At 38.9% G+C, this 21,370-nt stretch overlaps 1 protein-coding gene across 1 annotated transcript; it reads right to left on the bottom strand.

Annotated features, from left to right (window-relative positions):
- Positions 1 to 2,496: 2,496 nt before the first annotated feature.
- Positions 2,497 to 4,547, bottom strand: c1ql2 (complement component 1, q subcomponent-like 2). Its single transcript, XM_036573887.1, has 2 exons — positions 3,954 to 4,547; positions 2,497 to 3,090 (listed from the first exon to the last, which is right to left on the bottom strand). Exons 1-2 carry the CDS (start codon positions 4,539 to 4,541, stop codon positions 2,911 to 2,913), a joined length of 768 nt encoding a protein of 255 aa, XP_036429780.1. The 5' UTR covers positions 4,542 to 4,547; the 3' UTR covers positions 2,497 to 2,910.
- Between the last annotated feature and the right edge of the window lie 16,823 nt (positions 4,548 to 21,370).

Raw genomic sequence — 21,370 nt, 5'->3', positions numbered from 1 at the left:
GCCAAACATGACTAATACAGTCCATAGATCAGTGTAGTTCAACAGCAGCCAGAATGATCCTTTAACAAAACAGGAATGAAAGCAGGTGTAAGTGCAGATTCATCTGAATTCATGGCTTGTGTGATCAGTCATAAGATGTTCTTCTTGTGTTAAAGCCTGTAAATCTAAGGGATTTGGAGATACAGAGGCAATAATAGATAAAGCCATGAGTTTCTGCCCAAGTCAAGCATGGTGCTTAGGCACTGTCTGTCTGATAAAAAGGCCCCTGTGAAATGATAAAAAAGTACAGAAGGAAAAGATGAGTAAATAAGTATTGATTCTTTCTAATAATGAGACTGTCAGTAAGTCTTATTAGTACAGAACATTGAAGAGAACAATGTCCAGTTTATTCTTTAAGACCTTTCAAAGGATTTTCTTATCTTAGAAATATTGAAACACTACATTACTATGTACAAAAGTCAAAGACTGCCCATCTTTTATTTGATTTCTAGTCAAAACAGCCAGTAAGTACAAGTTATTCATTTTGGTGGATAAAAACAGATTGTAAATAAAGAATAATAAATGAAAAATAAAAAAACAGGTAAGGTAGACCACCAAAAACTATTAGATAAACAGTACTTAAAGCTTTTATCTTTGAGATATTTCTATCCATCTGTCCACTGTGAGAAGACAGCTCAACACTGTGAGTCTGAAAGGATGTGTAGCTTTCAAGAAGCCATTACAGATAGCAGGAAATAGACAAAAAAAGAAGACAAACAAGAAAACTCCAGACCTCAACATCATTGAATGCTGTTGGGATTACTTGGATTGTGAGAAACAGGAAACATTTAAGATTGAACATCGCAGGTGGGTAAAAATATCCCTGCAGATTTCTTTACAGACTGAAGGCAAATCTCCTAAAAAATGTTTTCTGCTTTTCTTTTTTAATACTCATGCTGGAAAATGAGTAGCTTGTACTTTAGTAACTGTTATGACTAAAAATTAAACTAAGATGTACAGCAGTGTATATCGGTATGTATAATGGAAAACTACTCTTTGTGTGAGCAGTTTTGGATAGCTCACAAATTGTACCCAAGTTGTGCTTAAATAAAGCATGTGGTGTTCTCCAGGCCAAAGAAGAAAAGGACCATCTAGATTGTTAGCAGCGTAAAGTTTAAAAGTCAGGGTCTGTAATGGTATGGGGGGTTACTTACACACCCATGAAGCATCTGTGCACATCTGTGAAAGTGTACATTTTGGAGCAACATATGCTGCCTTTAAGGTGCTGTCTTTTTCAGGGACACCACCGCTTATTTTTTTTATCATAACAAATCTAAGCTACATTCTGCACATGTTAAAACACCATGCTGCATGATCAGAGAGCTTGGGTGCTAAACTGGCAATTTTGCAGTCTAGAATTGTCTCCAAATGAAAATGTGCATTATATTAAGCTCAAAAGACAAAAACCAAGGCCCTGTAAGACCTGTTTAACAAAAGAATGTCAAAATATTCAAAACTTTCAAAACTGGATTAGTAGATCTCAACACCTAAATGAGTATTGAGTGCTTTCAAAGGAAAAGGTGATGTAAAACTGGTAAAAATGCACCTGTTTCAACTTTTTTTGGAATGTGTTGCAGGCATCAAACTTGGTATAAGCATACAATTACAAAAAAAAACAATTCATAAGGTGATACAGAACATATTGTGTTTTTGTATGGTTTTCAATGCAATGCGGGCCATACAGGATTTTAAAATCCTTACATTCTATTTTTATTTGTATTAAACATATTGTCTGTATTGACTTTTTGGGAATTGGACTTGTAATTTCATTGGGGTATTAGCTGACTGGCTAGACTGAGATTGAGACTTTCTTTCCAGGACGGTCTCTGTGATTTGTAATTGATGGCCCAGCAGAGCCAATGAAAGGTCAAAGGTCAGTCTCTCTGGTACAGGAGGAAAATGATGGATGCTTGGTCGTCTGGTTGGTGCTGAGCCAACACTGGGCAGTGGTGGAAGTCCACCTGACCCTGTTCCTCAGTCACCGCTGAGCCGGCCATCAGCCAGCAGTTCACAGGAAGAGCAGTTCTCTCTTTCTCTTCCTCTTTAACACACTCATACATGGGTCTGAGGAGTTACTCAAAAAACTCACTTTAAACCACTGAGTTATTTTCTAACACTTCATGTTGCACAATTAAAATGCACATGAATGTGACCAAACAGGTGATTGTCTCTCTTGTCATCTGATCTCATGTACTAGCTGGACATTTATTCTGTTTTATCAAGCTTGGTAAAGTACATTACATACGTTAGCCATGTATACCAAATACACAAAGCATACATTATAGCCTATGATGTTTAAAGGTTTTCTTAAATCAAATGTGAAATATGCTGAACAGTGTGATACAGAGTACAGTGTTTTAAAAGCCCTGCATATTAACAAATCTTGACTTGCTATGTCTCATGACTCTGATATACATCTAAGGATGTCATATATGTCAATACACACAAAGAAACGAGTTATACAAAACATAATTTATTGAAATACATAAATAAATACTGACAGTGCAGAGTAATGTTATGCTACAGGACAAGACATCATATGATCTAGCCAACCATCAAAATCCCGGAGTATAACAGATAGGCCTACACTAATAACTCAAACATCTTTCTCTTAACCTTGACTATTTACTCAGACACCTTGCTTATAACCTTTATAAATAACTCTTTTTCATATATAGCTTTAGATATGTTTCACTTATCACACACACACACACACACACACAACACATTGTCAAACAGAAAAAGGACACATTCAGACAACATTGTTTCTCACTGGTTACACTGCATGGCCTTTCTCGTGGTGGACTGCCCTCGTTCCACACAAACGCGGGAAGAGCGGCTGTTGGAGAGTCAGTTCAGAGCCCAGAGCACTCAGTCTGGATACAGTATGAACCCAGAGAAGGTGCTGTATTTATTGTTGTTTCCACCGTGTGCCTTCCCACCGTCCAGCTTTACATAGATTTCATCACCTGAGTCCAGATGTAGCACCACACTGTTGCTCGCATAGTCGTAGTTTTGGTCTGCGTCCTGTGCAATGGCACTGGCGCGCACCTGTTCCAGAAAAAAAAGTGCCAGACAAAACACAGAGCATCAGAGATGTAGGGTTAAATCAGTCTGGATAGTGTTGGGGGACAATAACAGATCATACCTTCATTTTATTTAAATGTAATATGTTGAACTAAGATCAACAACAAATAGCAGCACCTGTCCAGAAAGGAGAGATAATGTACAGTCTTAATGTTGAGGTGATGACTCCCTAAATAAAAAACAGGCTCCATAAACAGCACTGTACAAAATAAAACATAAACCATTCCTATTTTTCATTTTAACCTGATTACTGATCATTTTTCAGTAATTACATGGAAAACAATGTAAACTGGCTGAATTATTCTTAATCTAAGGAATGCTTTCGTTCTGAAGATGTTTCCAGTAAGAAGCCTGTACTAGTCACTAGTAAATGACTAGCTAGAGTATCGTTCCCTCGCCTTGTAGTGGAGTTGTAGTTTGTTTACTCATTATATCTCGTCTTTCCTGAGCAGTTCAGATTGAATCAGGTCACACAATCATGTCCTTTCTCCTTCTAACTCACTCTGCCTGTGTAGTTCCCTCCTGTTGCACAACACAAGCACATTGCTCACCACAACCCCCTGCAAGCTTTATGTAGGTGGAACATTTAAAAAATATATTCACCAAAATCTCCAGAGTTTAATGCACTCATGAAAAAACTGAATTACCTGAATTGAATTAATACAATACTTACAAAATGAATTAAACATTGATTTAACACCTGTAGTGTTTTATCAGCACTTTACATAAGATTAGAAAATTCTGCAATGTTTAATTCATCATTTTAGTCTTAGGCTTAATTTTACGGGCAGATTTTTCTGCTTTGTGTGCGTTTACTGATCTCCTACCTGTCCGTTTTTACAGAGATCTGCCCACATGCTCGTGCCGTCTCCTCCGCGCATCAGCACATGGTACGTGAAGAAGTAAATCCCGGACACTTGGCACGTGAACTTGCCCGTGGTTGGGTCGTAGTGGTTTCCCAGGTTCGTCACCACGTCATCAAACCGGAGCACCTCGTAGCCCTCGTGTGGGTTCTTCAGCCCCACATAGAAGGCGATTTTGATGCTACCCAGCGCGGAGCCCACCTCTCCAGACTCACTCCTGGTCGTCCCCGGCGTGATCCCGGTGAAGCCGGGTTTCCCCGAGTCTCCGCGGTCACCTGGCGGCCCGCGCGGCCCGGGTGGTCCCGGTTCTCCAGGTGGACCCCTGGGCCCCGGTTTACCCGGTCTCCCGGGCTCCCCTTTGGTGCCGCGAGAGAAGGGTGGAGGCGGTGGTGGGATGGCGCCCAGATCCTGCATCACCTCCAGTGCCGTGGCGCTCGGTTTGGGGCTGTACGGGTCGCAGATCATGCGGCACGTGCCCATCATCTCGTAGTGCGCTGAGATCTTGGCGGCCTGGACCAGCAGCGGGATCGCGACGACCAGGGCGAGCGCCATGGCGAGGCCCACCGCGGCGCCCACAACGCGCTTCCTCTGCAGCACCCGAGACGCGCGCGCTAAAACGCCCGCGTGGCTTTTGGAGGCAATGGTGGCACGCGGAGAAGGAGGGGAGAGAGGACAGACAGACGGGCAGAGGGCGCGGGACGGCACGGACAGAGAAAGAGTGAGAGAAAGAAAGAAAAAAGCGGGGAAACCCAAGTGTAGCAGAAGGTACCCGCGAGGAAGGCTGTAAAATGCGCGCGCGCGCGGACGCAATCGTGCCGTAACCTTAAAGCTTAGTCTGCTCACCAGAGGCGGCTTGTGCTGCGTGCCACCATCGTTTACACATCACGGACTTTGACAGCGGAGCGATGCGTGGTGGCGTGGCCGTGACGCGCGCGCGCGCACCCGAGCGCACGCGGAGGCTTCGACAAAGGGTGCCGCGAGCGCTCAGTGCCCGACAGTGTGCGGCGATTGTGGAGAGAGAAAGGAGGCGCTGACGTCACTGGGGCAGGGCAAACGCCTGGCACCGCTCGGATTAATGCCCCCGGGGTGGTGAGAGCGCGCGCGATGTGAATGTGTGAATACCGCTAGTTTCCGGAGATTAGACGGGGATCGGAGCGCATTAGGAACAGCGCGCTCATCATCTCGGCGCGAACTCCGCTGATAATTTGGCACTCGAGACGCGCCGAGTCAGATCAGAGCCGGATCTGAGGCTTATTTATTTATTTATTTATTTATACATTTATTTGTTTATGCTGAATTAGCTAATTAATTAATTATACCAGCACATTCGTGTTCACGTTAACCACTTTTTAGAAAACAACGAAACACAACAGAAACAACAATAATAATATACTGATAAAGGCCCTTTATACAACATCAGATGCTCACAAAAATAATAACATGGCACAGCAAAAGACACATAAAACAAATGAGTGGTACAAAAGAGAAAGGACAAAAAATATAAGCATAATGTAATACTAATAGAATAACATAACAAAATTGAAAAATATTAATAGAATAGGCAGAAGATGAAAGAAACAAAAAAAAAAAAAGGAAAGGAAACATACCTCTTAGGCATTAAGGGGGAAAGAAGTTATCATTGCTGTCCGGACAAAATTTGTATCTTCATTTTTTTTTCTGACATATTTTGAAAACACCGGCTGCTCTTTACATTCTGCTTCAGGATGAATGCACTATAAGAAGTAATCCAAAATAACTTGGAAAAAAAGTCTTGCTCCATTAACTTCCATTCAAAGCTTTTTTTCTTTCTCCTGTAAAGTTACCATTTTGGGACTGTAGGTTTTTGTCCTGACAAGAATGTTATATTAAAGGTGATGGCACAGGTTCCCACTGTTGCCCCTTACACTTTAATGTTTTCCCCAGCTCTAACACTCCAACTTCAGCTCAGGAAGGGCTTGTTAATGACTAGTTATTAACTATTATTAGTTATTAGCTGATTAGTTGTATCAGGTGTGGTAGGATCAGGATAAACAGCAAACTATGCAGTGAAGGGGTACTGCAGGATCAGAGATGGAAACCACAGGGTTATACTAACTAAAAGGCCTGAGAAAACATTTGAAACAAACTTAAAGTTGCAGTCTGAGTGTCCTGTTGGAGCTGTTCTTTCAGCACCTGCCCATCACACACTGGTGCCTACAGTGAACAAAACCCAACAGCTTACACGTTCAGCACAGGAAATGATAAAACACTATCTTTAGTGAAAGTGTGCTTGGTTTTGTACACCACATGATAAATAAAGTAGAACTACGACAATGACTGATCTTTTTCAGAGTGCTAAGAGTGTGAAGTTCAGTTTGAGTTGAGCTGAGAATGAAAGGCCTGTGGATTTGGAGCTGCACATGTTTACAGGGTGCTGTAGCGTGGTGTTTAAGCTCAGGGCAGACACTGCTGTTGGCAGAGAGAGAGAGAGAGAGAGAGAGAGAGAGAGAGAGAGAGAAAGAGAGAGAGAGATTCTCATGCAGCAACTATACTTCTTTCTTTCTCTCACAATCTTTAAAAGCTTATCCCTTCATCAGCTCCTCTGTGGCTCCGTCTGTTCCTGATCACACTCTGGGTTTAGTTTGCTCCCTGCACTTCCAAAACAGCTGTGAGAGAGAAAATGAAAATGAGAGTTTGTTTGTTTGTTTGTGTGTATGTGTATGTGTGTGTGTGTGTGTGTGTGTGTGTGTGTGTGTGTGTGTGTGTAAAGTCACTGGTCTGTGAGATGAGGAGCAGGCGGTGTGTGATTTTGGCATTAGCGTGCGAGATAAAGAGACGCAGCCATAAATCCCTCTGTTATTAGCGCTACATCACAACATGCTCAGTCTTTTGCAAAACATGTTTAAGTGTGTTTGTGTGTGTGTGTGTTTTCATACAATTTAGAATATAAATCCTAAATAAATAAAAAAGAGTTTACTGACCAGATAAATAGCGTCACATATCATTTCACAGAGGCCTAAGACTTTTGCACAGAACTGTAAATATATATTTACATGTAAATCCTTCATTTTGTTCTTGTGGAATTTCAAGGTCGGCTTATTCTGCTCTCTTAAAGGGTCAGTAAATGACCTTTTCTGTGTGAGTCTTATCTTCTGTTAATTTCAGCTCAGTTCAGTTCCTGCACATGTTTCCTACATGCACAGCAGTTGTGAATTGTGAGTTGTGAGGCTGGAAGTGTGCTTATTCATGCATATTTTTAGCATGATGTAATTTGGGCTCTCTGACTGTGAAACATATCTAATTATGTGAGGACTGCCCTTGTATTCTGTGTGTGCCTTAGAGAGTGAGAGAGAGAGAGAGAGAGAGAGAGAGAGAGAGAGAGAAATACAGAGACAAAAAACATCCCTTTGCATGGTTAGAGCTGATGAATTGTTATCTGTTTTGCACTTCTAGAGTGACTAAAGCTTTAAGTGATTCTGCTAAAACGTATCAAACTGATTCAGCAAAAATCCATCCCAAAAATGACTGTAAAGAAGTCATGCTGTCATGCTGTTATGCTGGACTTACGGATCTCTCAGCTGGACAGTCAATGAATTCTGGCTCTGTATTCCAGCACAGCCAGAATTTTAAAATATGGCCAAGTATTTATTGTCGTTTTTGATATCTTGAATGATAAACAGAGCTGTAGACGATTCCACAGTGACTGAGAAAGCTGTATATCAGTGAGAATGAAGTTATAATAATATTAACATTCAGAATTCCATATTTGACAATCATGTTTGAGATTTGATAAGAATAGATAGATAATTACAATATATTCACCATTTAATAAAGTATTGTTGTTGAAATATACTTTCAGAAATAAAGGTATGAAACTGTCACTGGTGCAGTGTCCCTCGTCACTGAGGTGGTGCCCTCAATGGTGCATCTCTTTACCTTTAGTCAGGGAACATAATGGTTCACAAGGTTCACAATCAGGCCTTAAAACCACTGTTGTACCTTTGAAGGACCATTTACATAGTTTGTACCCTGATGAATGAAAGATGTACCTGTACAGTCCAGTTTCTAACAGTGTTGTGGATAAAACATCTTAAAACACATTGAGCTGTCTAGTTTATAATATTTCATTCTATATTGTTCAAGTTCTTACTGAATAACAGCTTTTGACTGGTAATGTTGTAAATACACTCTCAGCAAAAAGGGCTCTAAATAGTACCAAAAAATGTTCAATGTTTTTGTGATGCTCTGTAGAACCATTTTAGAAAAGGTCCTTCATGGCAAAGAAAAATTGAGTTCTCATGGTTCTCTATATTACAGTTGTTTTTAATTAAGAACCCTTGAAGAATCATTGTAAGGTGTACCATCTCTACAATGTGGCCCTATTTGACCACTAAATTTTGGTTGTGTCATTGGCAGTGCTCTCCCCGTCCTGTAGCATGACTGATTCATCATTGGCTTGAAACTGCTGAAAATCATGCATATATGAGCAGCAGTCTTTCTCTCTTATTCTCTCTCACTCACTCTCAAACACACAGATGCAGATGCCCGTGTTATTGTGGGGTAGGACATCAGACAGACAAGGGCACACATGCTCTCTCTCTCTCTCTCTCTCTCTCTCTCTCTCTCTCTCTCTCCCTCTTTCTCTCGCTCTCTCTGTCACTCTTTTTGTAGTGTGTGTGTGTGTGTGTGTGTGTAAATGTCATTGTGCCGTTGGTGGTACACGGCTCCTGCTCCACTTTTGCATATATTAACACTCCCGGAGGTTATGTCAGGTTAGGATACAAACCTTTCACACACATACACTCTCATACACACATAAAAATCTGAGGAAAAACGAGAGGAGAAAAACACTACAGACTATACTGTTACATACTGTTATACTGTTACATATGGCAAAAAAGTTATAAACAGATATTTATTACAATACATTGCTATGTTTCCTGTTAAAGTTAAACGAGAGCGCAAAGGTGGACAACAATGAATTTAGCCAAAGCAGACTTTAGAAACAGGCCACACAACACGTATTGCTAATGATACATTAGATTCTCTATAAGTTATGTTATACATAAGATTCTCCCAAAACTCCAAAAATATAAACCAAGAATGTTGTTTTGCCTAAAAATTCAAGTCCCAATTTCACAATTTCAAAATCAAACCCGACCTTCACCTCCACCTGACCAGGCCTGACTGGTGCCGCTAAATGTAAAACCAATCCACATAACCCCCTGCACACACCTACAGAGGTGGATTATAACAGACACAGTTACTAAGTGCTTGAGCTGATGAACATAAAATTTCATGCTGGGATGAACTGGTATTTTATACGTCAGTACTATGCTTAACACACTTTGGACACTTTGGACAAACTTCTAGTGAGTAAATGAATTTTCTTCCATGTCAAAAAAACATGCCTTTTCAGAAAATCTTTTGGGAAAGTAAGGGAAATTTTGAAATATATATTAAATAATAATTAATTCATTAATTCATTCATAGTTATAAATTGATTTATTTAAAGTTATTCAAAGTACAGCATTCAAACCACGTACAGTAGTCTTTAGTGGGTTATCTTGTTCTATCATGTCCACTTCGGAACATTCTCATGTTTACATCTCCCGTGAGCATGACATGAACGTGGTAGTACAATTTATTAAAAATATCAATAAAATTTATTTGGTATGTACCAAACATGCTAGTTATATCTTTATTATAACATACTTTTCTAACTTCCTTTTGTAGAGCTCTTACGCAGACATAAACTTTTTCAGATAAATGCTTGAAGTAAATGGCCACCCTCATATATTTATATATTTATATATATATATCAGCCATCTTACTGTCTGGAAAATAATTTACAAGAGGAGAACAACTGACAACATGGACAGGCCAGGCCTAGTGAGTTCAGCCCAAGAGCAGGCCACAAATTCATAAAGAAGTCTCCAACAATCCTAAAATTATATCACGGGACCTACAGATAGTTCTTGCCACAGTTGATGTCAAAGTACATCCATATACCATGAGAAAAAAAGGGCACAAGTTTGATTTTCATGGGAGGTGTGCAAGAAGAAAACCCTTGCTCTTTCATTCAACAACCATTCTTAAGAGGAAATTCTTCTTAAAACCCACGTATACAGCTTTTACAAAGATTCTGACATTCACCAGTGTTTTCCTATTTGGGATTTGTTCTTGGGAGAGAACAGAATCTACACACATTTAAGAGCACAAAGGTACAAACAATTCTGTGGTTTAAGAACACATCATGAATCTGATGTAGACTTTTTCTTAGGACTTTTTTCAGGATCAAATTGACCCATAAAATTCCAGTAAATCCACAAAGAAATGGGTAAAAAGTAAGAAATGGAGAGTTTTGGAAAGGCCACGTCAAAGCCTGGATCTTAACCCTATAGAGATGCTGTGAGGAGATTTGAAACAGACTGAGTATGCAAGACAACCATCAAACATCACACAGCTGAAAGAATTCTGCAGGGAGGAGTCGGAAAAACTTTCTCACTCCTCCCTGCAGAATGGTAGATGGTTATAGGAAGTCAAATATGTCCATATTTCTTAATAAAAACTGAATATTTAATGGGGTGTCCTAATTTTTTCACATGACTATATATTGACGGATACTGTATACTGTATTTGATGGAATGTTCTTATGGTATTCAATAAGATGGCAATGTTTTTTTTTTGCCCAACCAAAATACTGTGTGTATCTGTCTGGGCAGTTCTTCAGTGTGTGTGTGTTTGTGTGTGTGTGTGTGTATGTGTGTGTGTGTGCATGTGTGCGTGTGTGTGTGCGTGTGTGTGTTAGGAGAGTTAGTTTGTACAGTGGCCAGGGAGTGGTTTGGGGTCACTGCTACCGGGGGTCTTAGGTCGGGTCAAAGAGGAGCCGAGGGCTGAATCTGTTCCAAAACTGTCGACTCAACCAACACTCACACAGTGTATGTGTGTATTTGTGTGCTTCTAACCTGAGCTCTTAATTATGCTAGCATGTGATGTGTTTGTGTGTGTGTGTGTGTGTGTAAATATGTATGTGTGTGTGTAAATATGTGTGTGCGTGTGTGTGTGTGTGTTTGTGTCTGTCTGAAGTTGAAGTGTATTCAAGGGGAACCCCACCATGTTTTCAAAATCCTGCATATTTTATTCATTGATATAAAGTAAACATCATGTGATGTGAACAAAGTCATTCAGAGTATTTTGGTGTGAAATAGCGCATTGTATCTATCATTTTACAGTTGTGGTAATAGGAACCAGAGATCACAATGTCTACAGTTCAAATATAGCCATTTTATTTACTAACCAGTAAACCACTTGTTATCTGAGTTTTTATATGTGATGTTGATAGTAGTAAAATAGTGGTTAATTTAAAAAATACGTTTTCTCTGGTGAAGCTGAAGGCAGCTGTCAACGTTATTTTTATTATGTGTTACTTTTCAGCTGTGTGCTTATTGCCAGTTGCTTGGTAACAGACATAACAGTTGATTGTCAACCTTGATCAAGGATTTCCTAACTTGAGATAAGATAAAATGGTGTTAGATATGTGTATGTATATATCACTGCTATCGGATTGTGTCTCCATTTTTGTGATTTTTCAGTTTTTGACACAATTTGAAAATACCTGTTGTCCTATACATTGTGTGATGAAGAATGGACCAACAGAAATGACCCAGAATTACTTGGAAATAAGTCTGGTTCCATTGACTTACATTGAAAGTAAAGTATGTTTTTTCCTTCTCCTGTAAAGTTCTCATTTTGGAGATATGAGGTTTTGTTTCCGACAGCAGTGATAAATACATACAAATATCTAACAGCATTTCATCTTTTCACAAGTTGGGAAATCCTTAATCAAGGTTGACAATCAACTGTTATGTCTGTTACCAAGCAACTGGCAAAATGCACACAGCTGAAAAGTAACACATAATCAAAATAACAGTGACAGCTGCCTTCAGTTTCAGGCGCAGCCAATGTCCGATCATTGCGTTTTCAGGAGAATGGCAGAAAATAGACATTAATGGTTAAAACAGATGTTAGGACATGACTAGGGTTATTCTAAAGTTAGGACAGAATTTAGGAAATTTGTCTAGTTAATATGTTTCTGAAATACTGTTTTCTTTTCTGGACTTAGGATAAGGTTATGAAGTTAGGAACTGTTATTCTGTACTGGCTAATGTCCTAAATTCAGTCCTACGTGAAGTTGTCGTGGTGACTTAAAAAAAAAGGTGAGATTTCAGAGTTAGGTGGCTTCTGTAATACAGCCTCCAGTTCCTATCACCGACATTGTGAACAATCCTAAACCAGCAAGGTTCTCTATAATGAAGCATTTTACATCAAACTACTTCGAATTACTTTAAGTCTCAATGACAGAAAATTTAGATTCCCCTTTAACTCCTTGAACCCTTTTGATGAAGACACAAATTATTGTAAATTATTCAATACAGACTATGAAGTTCACACTTTGTTATGTACACCTGCCATGTATCTACACTTATTGGCTTTTTTATCAGAAACACACAACTTTGTATGCATACAGTTCTGACTGGAGCCCATTTAATTCTTAACACATTTTGTCTACAGTGGAAATGGACCTGCACAGGACCACCACTGACCGGATATTTTGTGGGTGGTGGACCATTCTCAGCACAGCAGTGACAATGGGTCTCATTCGCCAATAAAGTTTTTTCTTAAATTTGTTCTTGAGAAAGGTCTTAAGAAAAAGTCTACATCAGATTTATGACGTGTTCTTAAACCACAGAATTGTTTGCACCTTTGTGCTCTTCAGTGTGTAGATTCTTTTTATACCTGAGAACATATCCCAACTAAGAAAACACTGGTAAATGTCAGAATCTTTGTGAAAACTGTGTAAGTGGGTTTTAAGAAGAAATTTCTTCTTAAGAATGGTTGATTAATGAGGCCTAAAGAAATGGTAGTGGTGTGGTAGTGTTTGTTGTGATGGTATGAGTGTATCAGGCACAACAATGCTGCTGGATATTTTACACACCTTAATGTCACTGCTGGGTTGATCCACCCTCCAGTGGTCCTCTGGTCAGAAATTACCACCAATATAGGATGAGGAAAATTTTTTGCATGTATATTATAAGGAAAAAGAGTGTGCTTAAAAGATGTCCCAGCAAAGTAGATGTGTCTGACCAGTAAGTTTGCAGTTAATGGCATATTGTTAGCGGTGGTCCTATGTTGGTCCCTTTCCTTTCATGGACAGGGTAGAGAGTGGCTGATAAACTTTGCAGCAACAGATACAGTCAGTTACTGTAAACCTACAAAGTGCACCTATATGATGAAATAGTCAACGAATGTAACTACTAAATAAGCACATCTACTTAACTGGCAACTCAAACTGAATGAAAATAAATCATTTCTCTAGTGTGAAGCTGTAAACATCTTAAGTAACCTTAGAGTTTTTATTTTTATAGTCCACAGTTATTTCATTATTGCAGTAGCACTCTGTGACAGACACACAAAGACATATTCAAAACCCCTTACCATTCACAGGCCCACCAGCAGGTCCAGATTTTTATTACTCATTCCTATAACTTAATTATAACTTAGTCATTTTGCACTGTTTTCCATGCAGTTGCTGAATTAAAGGCCTCAGGACGTGGACGTCCGTGAAGTTTAAGGGGTTAAAGACGTCATCCTATGGTGAGTACAGTAATGAGTACAGAACACATCCAGTACTGTCATTGCCCCATTTCTCTGAGTCATCACAAACACAAACACACGCACGCACACACACACACACACACACACACACATACACACACACACAAAATGTGTTCTCTTCAGTAGTCCATGAAGAGTTAGTCTTTTACTTATTTAATGCAGCAGTGGTGAAGTTTGAATTGGGCTGAGTAGACACTTGATATTTGATGTTTAACACAATATACATAATTTTCTAAACTGTAAAAAAGCTGTTTTATTTTCTGATAGTAAGTAAACAGAATAAGAATCTGTGTCTTACACTCAATGTATTATTAAATTATTCATTGTACAGTTTAGTTAACTAAAACATTCAGGTTTACTTACTTTTTTAAGTTAAAACATGATTTTTTACAGTACATTACTCAAAAATATACATATTCAGTGCACAGAATTGTGCAAACCTTCATGCATGGAAGGTCATTATATCAAACAATCATTTCATATCAATCAACCCTTGCATATCAAGTAACCATTTCAGAAATGTGAGGCTATGATAGTATTCATTTGCTTGGTACTATTTTTCCCAACCCTGGTCCCAATGGCTCCCTGTTCTGTACATTATAGTGCTTTCCCTGCTCCCAACACAGTGATCCAAGTAGTCAACTCATTAACTACCCCTTACTGAACCAAAAGGGGAGTGTTAAAGCAGGGAAATCTTCAGAGCAGGGGGCTTCCAGTGACAGGGGTGGGAAATACTAGCTAAGTGAATTTCTAGGATGTCATTAGTGCTGAGACAGGTCAGTTTTTATTTATACATACATACATACATACATACATCATCTAAACCGCTTATCCTTCTGGGTCATGGTGGGGTGCTGGAGCCTATCCCAGCTGTCATTGGGCGGAAGGCAGGATACACCCTGGACAGGTTGCCAGTCCATCGCAGGGCAGACAGACAGACATACACAATCACACAAACACTCACACCTAGGGGCAATTTAGTATGTCCAATTGGCCTGACTGCATGCTTTTGGACGGTGGGAGGAAACCGGAGTACCCGGAGGAAACACGGGGAGAACAGACAAACTCCACACAGAAACGACCCTGGTCGCCCGGCCAGGAATCGAACCCAGGCCGTTCTTGCTGAGAAGTAAAATACAGAGCAACTTACCAGGACTGTATTTCAGTTACCAACATAACTATAATTTGACAATTTAACAGAATTTAGGATTGTCAATCACACAGAGCAGCTCATTAAAAATCCATATGTTAATTAGTGAAACGGTCATCAGCAGAAATTTAAAATCATTCTTAATGTAAAATGAAATATTTGTATTGCATATATAATGATAATAAATTTCTTCATTACAAAATGGTTTATGCACCATAATTAGTTCAGAATATGTTCTTCATTTAGGTCATGGTTTAGGCCTGTGCAGTGATTATAGATGGAGTGTGTTTTTGTTTGTCTGTCTGAACTACAGTAGACCTGAGGCAAGGTGGAGCTTGTCTGCTCTCCAGCACACACCAGCTGACTTTGCCTTTAGAGATGAAAGAGAGATGGATGAAGAGGGGTGGGGGGCATGTACATACTGTTTGTGTGAATCTGTATGGTGAATATGATATTTTTGGACAAAGTAATAGACCAAAAAAATGTTCAGGAATGATGTGTGTGAGAGAGAGAGAGAGAGAGAGAGAGAGAGAGAGAGAGAGAGAGAGGGAGAGTTTGTGCGACCCGCTGGCTATATGAGTAGATCAGTGAGAGTTCTAGAACACCAGTGCTCAGCTCATTAGGCTCCATTACACACTCTCTCTTTTTTCTTTCTTTTTCAATATTTCACAATTAGAATACTGTAGCTTAATTATTTTATGTCTTCAAAAAACTTCAATTATTATATCTTTAACAATAATAATAATAATAATAATAATAATAATAATAATAATAATAATACATCCAGCCAGGTGTATTCCATTTGATACTGATCATACCACACCCCCCACCAAGAAAGCTTCAGGCCTAGAATCGGTTAGGTTAGGTTAGGTTAGGTTAGATTAGGTTAGGTTAGGTTAGGTTATTATAACTCAGTCTACGCTGCCCTCATTGTTTTTTCAATATACAGCAGAATAGCTTTCCAGGTATTCTTTCCAAAGATATTAGCATGCAGACTGAAAAAGTGTGTGATTTTTAACTTTGCCCAAATTCATTGCTTTCACATCCAGTACATTCCACCATGGTTTACTGGTGAGACTTTACTAGTTTTGACACAATGACAGAATTAAAAGGTTTAATATTGGCTTGTGAACTAGGTTTGTCCTTTAGAAATCAGATTTAAAGATGTTTTTCACGGTTATGTATGTTAAAGTGCAGATAAATAGGTAGGATTTCCAGGTTTATGGAGCTTGACCTTTCAGCCTATGATCTGACTCAGTCTCTGGCTCACAGGACAATTGAAAATACAACTGGAGCAGAGTACAAAGAGCTAGAGGCTCAACAGCTCACACATGAACATGGAAAACATGCCTTTTTTAAATATAGTGCTATACAAATGTCGTAGGCCAGGCAAGAAAATTGTTTAATACCATTTATCTGGGCATTAAGTGTGTTTTTGCTTGTAAAAACACTACATAACATTAGAATACATTTGAACATTCATACTAAAAGATAGCAAGAATTTCTTTTTTTCAGGGCTCTTATGTTGTGCATGATTTAAAGAACATGGTTATCAACTCTCCAGCCGTTGCACTCCAGTCATTGCACCCAATAACACACCTGATTTACTTTAATGAAGTATAATATAGTTGGAAGAGAGTCATTTTATAGGCCTCTACCTTTGATTGTTTGCTTGTCTTAGAACTCTCTGAACCACAAGGTCAGGACTAGATAAAGTGTATTATAAGCATCCTAGTCTGCGTTGTTATTGATCAGAACTACAGTTGTTAACAGTACATTGAGATGCACATTCAGAGAAAACTGCAGACTCGTCCTTTAATCATTTGATGATTGTTTTGCTAAAGAATCTATTGTTGTGCCATCCTGTAACAAACAGCACCCAAATAGAAACAAATAAAATAGTACATTCACTCACATATTTAGAAACACACCTTATTACGTTCATTATTACCCAGTCATAAATATTACTCCTCTTACTCAACATATTACATATACTGTTATGTTCAATAACTCGATCAGAACTGCATATAGGGTGATTACATATTTACCAAGATCAAAAATGGCATTTTTGTGTATTATGTTTATAAATGCCATATTCTTTGCCCCCCTATTGTTGCCAATGTCCTACCCCTGCTCCTCACCCCTCTCAACACATTGCTAAATGTATCAAGGTTAGGTTCCTGTTCTATGTCTGGAAACAAATGTCTTTGTTTATGGAATGCTAGCTAACTGAATTTTGCAGTGTCTGTATAGAGGAGGAGAACTGATCGTGAGTTAGTGCAGATCCACCCAGGTGGCTCTGTACTCTGCTGTTGTAGATCTTTGCATTTGGCTCTGCACACAGCTTCTACTATTCATGCAATCTCTCTGAGAATTACTACGCTTGTGCACTGACTCCTGAGAGGTGCCTTATGCCATCAGCTGAAACAGATCTTGGACGATGACTACCAATACTCGCTCAGGGCTAGCGCCACTCATCTAAAAGTGGTGGGTTAAAATTTACTTTTAAAAAAATTGCCACTGCAACAGCAGTAAGAGATGGACTGATCTTTGCCAGATAAATAGCTGTACATATAATTTTCTAAGATGGAATAAGATGTTTGTTTTGCACAGTACTGTATGCTTTCAAAACCTTGCAGCTACAAACACACATGCCTTGAGAAAAAAATGTCTACAAAGCAATAAAAACAAAATAATGGCTTCAGAACATGTATATATAATCCATTAATCTGGTCCTGTCCTGTGGTGTCCCAAAATCTTTACCCAAATTTAGGCTCATACACAAAGCACACTGAGATGGATAAGTGAGCCATCAGCCATGTTAAAGTAAGAAAATTAGCTTTATACAGCTAACTAGCCCTTAATAATTTTTCAATCTGGTCTGATAAATATGTCTAAGGAGTCATTTCTGTCAAGACGTTGATGCTAGACATGAAGAGACTTGTAGTGGTCTTGCAATTTCATTCCTGCAGTTCTTCATCTCCCTCTACTGGACAGATTAGCACTAAGGCCTTTCCTGTGAGAAAGCTCGAAACTGTTAATGATGTGGAATATGTGTAGGACTGTTTTTTGTGTTTTTTATGTATTGCAAGACATACATGTGCAATAAGTTGAAATGTAATCATGACATGATATTCTAGTCATACAGCGCAGCCCCATAAGTACACTTTGGAGAGAGCTAAATTCAAAACTTTTTTGTACCCAGTTGTAATAATCATTCTGTTTAGAATAGTGCTGCTCAGCATATAGTAATACTGTTGGTAAAGCAGGGTTGCTCCTTCTTGTGTGAACTATTGCTAATGAGACTTTGCCCACCTGATTTACATGCTGATTTGCCTAATTACTGCAGCGAGTGACCCAACACTATGACTATGGATTTGCATAGTAGGTTGCTGTCCTTTTGGTTCTTATTTGACTGGACATCTGGATGGGACACTTTCCTATGACTGCTCATGCCTTGGTAATTGATACATCAGCAAATATTTCAATCTTGAGTGAGAATTAGTGTGGGTGTGAGTGTGTGTTTGGGGTGAAAAGTGTTACCAGCACTCTTTAACACTATAACACTTATCAAGAGGCTTCTATTCACCCATCTGTCTCAACCAAAACCACATATAAATAAGATAATAGGATGGTCAATAGATGAGTGAAACTTTAGACTTATCAACCATGTTCAGTTTGGATGATATGTAGCAGTTCACAGAAGATAGCTGTTTATTCTTCTAGACTGGACATTACAGCATTGCTCTGTGGTCAGCACTCCTGGAGGAAGTCTTCATTCACCAGTTTTGACCCTTAAAAGACCAGTTTTAAAGGATAAGTGGACTCACATGTGACTATGTATCATGGACAGTAATAAAACAAAAAAAAAAAACACAAAAATGACTGATTAAATGATTATGAATCATTAAAGGTACAAGTGATTAACTATGATCTGTCACTGGTCAAGACTTAAAGTCCTCAACCTAAGAATTATTCAGTCAGTTTGCATTGTAGTCCATGTAATTACTGAATAATAAGCTTTAGAATGCAATGATCCTGAGATTTTTAGAGCATAAAACAGCTGCTGCAATCAAACAAAAAAAGAAACAAATCTCATTATCTTACCATACTTTTTTAACCTCTCCCAATAAAGTTACAGGTTTGAAGGTTTTGATTGTGTGTAATGATAAGGACTTGTTAGAAATTCCATAATGTAAGTACTCATGTAGAAGCTAAGCTTGCTCTTTATTTCTCACCTGTCTTGTCTACTTCATTTGGATGCTGATTTGACTGATTCCAGTCATTAAGGCTAACACTTGAGTGTATCCAGATTTTTACATACCATTATAGCTCCATTTGTTTCCCATTTGCCACATTCAAACCAATGTATTTTTTAAACGATTAACATTAAATTCACCATCCTTGGACAAAAACATTTATATTTAAATGTAATGACTCTTAAATGGGCCCAATCATTTGTTCATGCAAGCTTATTATGAAAAACACAGGAAGACCTGTGACTGGTCATGATCATGGGAGGTAACAAGGGGAGTCTCTCTGATTGGCTAGGTTTGATCCCTGATCTCGAGAAGAACCTTTCTGATTGGCTCTGTAACAGAGTGCAAGAAATATATGATTGGTTAACTCTGTCAAAAAGTAGAATCTCTGTGAAACTATTTGGAACAGACAGCTTTTGTGGGTGGAAAAGATGAAGGCTCCACTCAGTGTGCTGCTCACCCTGGCTCTTTATGGACTGACCTCCTGTCTTGTAAGGGAACACATCCATGTGGACAAAATAATGACTTGGCTTGAAGCTCAAGAATACTGCAGACTTCACTATGATGACCTGTCCACATTACCCACTCAAGAAGAGGTAAAGCAGCTTGTTGATATAGGACATCTCTCTTGCCCCACCAGCACTGGGTACTTTTGGTGGTGTGTTTATGGAAGATGGATTGGACTATATACAGAGACTCCTACTCTACCGGTTCCAATCTGGAAGTGGTCAGGAGAAGAAAATGAGACCTTATGCCCATGGGCTTCTGGGGAACCAAACAGCATGCCAGATGAAGCTTGTGGTATGACATTTGGCAAAATAGGTCAATGTTATAATGCCCCCTGCTCATGGAATCTCAGCTTTTTCTGCATGGAGGTGTATGAAGTGATCCTTGTGCAGAAGAACAAGACCTGGCAAAAAGCTCTGGACTACTGCAGAAAACACTACATAGACCTAGTCAGTCTGAAAGCAGACAATTGGATGAAGAATGCCGTGGAGGTGACCAAGGTGGCGCAGACAGCATATGTGTGGACCGGCTTGCATTTCCTGTCTGGGGAGTGGTTTTGGGCCAAAGGAGATGCTCTGGGGTATCAGGCCTGGTCTACAGAGGGTCAGCCCCCGTGCCCCGCCACAAACCGCCGCTGTGTAGCTCTAGGGCAAAAAGAAGAGATCTGGCAACCTACAGCCTGTGAGGAGAAACTAAATTTCCTTTGCTTCCAGAAGTTACATTATCAGGGATCACAATCAGCAGCTGAGCAAACTTCATCAGTATCAGCATCAGCATCAGCAACAACAACAACAACAACGACAACAAAACGAAGCACAAAAAAATGAGGGAAATAGAAAATGATAAAGTCATTGTATTCTGCACTGGAGTCTTAATAAGAGATACAAACAAGATAACTGATTTAGCCTTTAAAGTCATTTAAAGTCAGTACTGTTCTTTTCCTTCTGTGTGCATAATTCAAAAATATTTAATAAGAAGTCTCATATTCCTTTTTACTTATAAAGTTTTTCTTCATAGTCTTACTCATTTTGATGAACTGGTTACTTTGAAATGTGTTATTTAGTTGTATTTACTTAAACTATAAGAATGAAAAAGAATTAAGACTTCATTTTAAGAAAAATCCCAGGAAATTCCAGCAATAGATTGTAACGTAAATACAGTAAAATAATATTTACAATATACATGGAAAATAGAATTTTAAAATCACTTAATTATGTGTGCAAATAAAATGAAAGCTAACTTGAATAAATAAAATTATATAAATATCAATGAATTAAAGTATAATGTGTGATTAAGTAATATGTGTATTATGCTCTTTTAAGTGTCAGTGTTCTTCATTTTTGGAAGCAATGAGGAAATTTCCTGGCTTTCATCAATTGACTAAAACTAACTAAATAAATAAATAAACTCACAGGGCCCCTTGTTGCCCAGGGGCTGTAAGCAACTTCAGATACTGCTTATAGCAGGAAACCCTGCCTGCAATGCTGCTGTGCTTGATACACTTCTACCAGCAACAACCACTAGCAAGCCTCTAGTGTGTTGGCGTCACTGTTGTGCTGAGAATATTTAGTGATGGATGATTTTATGTTTTATTTTTTCCAAAATTTGCAGTGCACTGACATTTACAGAAAAATGCCACGTTTAAGTTTGTTCTCTGTAGTCTAGCAATAGAATGCACCATTTGACCTGAAGCGTTCATACTTTTGCGTATGTTCATCCTCTACCAAAGTAACATTAAACTTTTGTCTGCACCCCTTGAGTCCTCTTACTATCATCTGGTGTTAATCAGGTTCATCCAGCAGTTCTTC

Source organism: Colossoma macropomum, unplaced genomic scaffold, assembly GCF_904425465.1.
Source record: "Colossoma macropomum unplaced genomic scaffold, Colossoma_macropomum, whole genome shotgun sequence".
Lineage (NCBI taxonomy): Eukaryota > Metazoa > Chordata > Actinopteri > Characiformes > Serrasalmidae > Colossoma > Colossoma macropomum.
Note: the sequence above shows the minus strand (reverse complement) of the source record. Positions and strands in the feature narration are given on the sequence as shown.

What these genes read in the sequence shown, in the direction of transcription:
- c1ql2 (XM_036573887.1), bottom strand. Translation starts at nt 4,541, where the DNA reads ATGGCGCTCGCCCTGGTCGTCGCGATCCCGCTGCTGGTCCAGGCCGCC. An exon ending in ATCTCTGTAAAAACGGACAG is followed by an intron (nt 3,091 to 3,953) that starts GTAGGAGATCAG and finishes TTTCTGGAACAG; the next exon opens with GTGCGCGCCAGTGCCATTGC.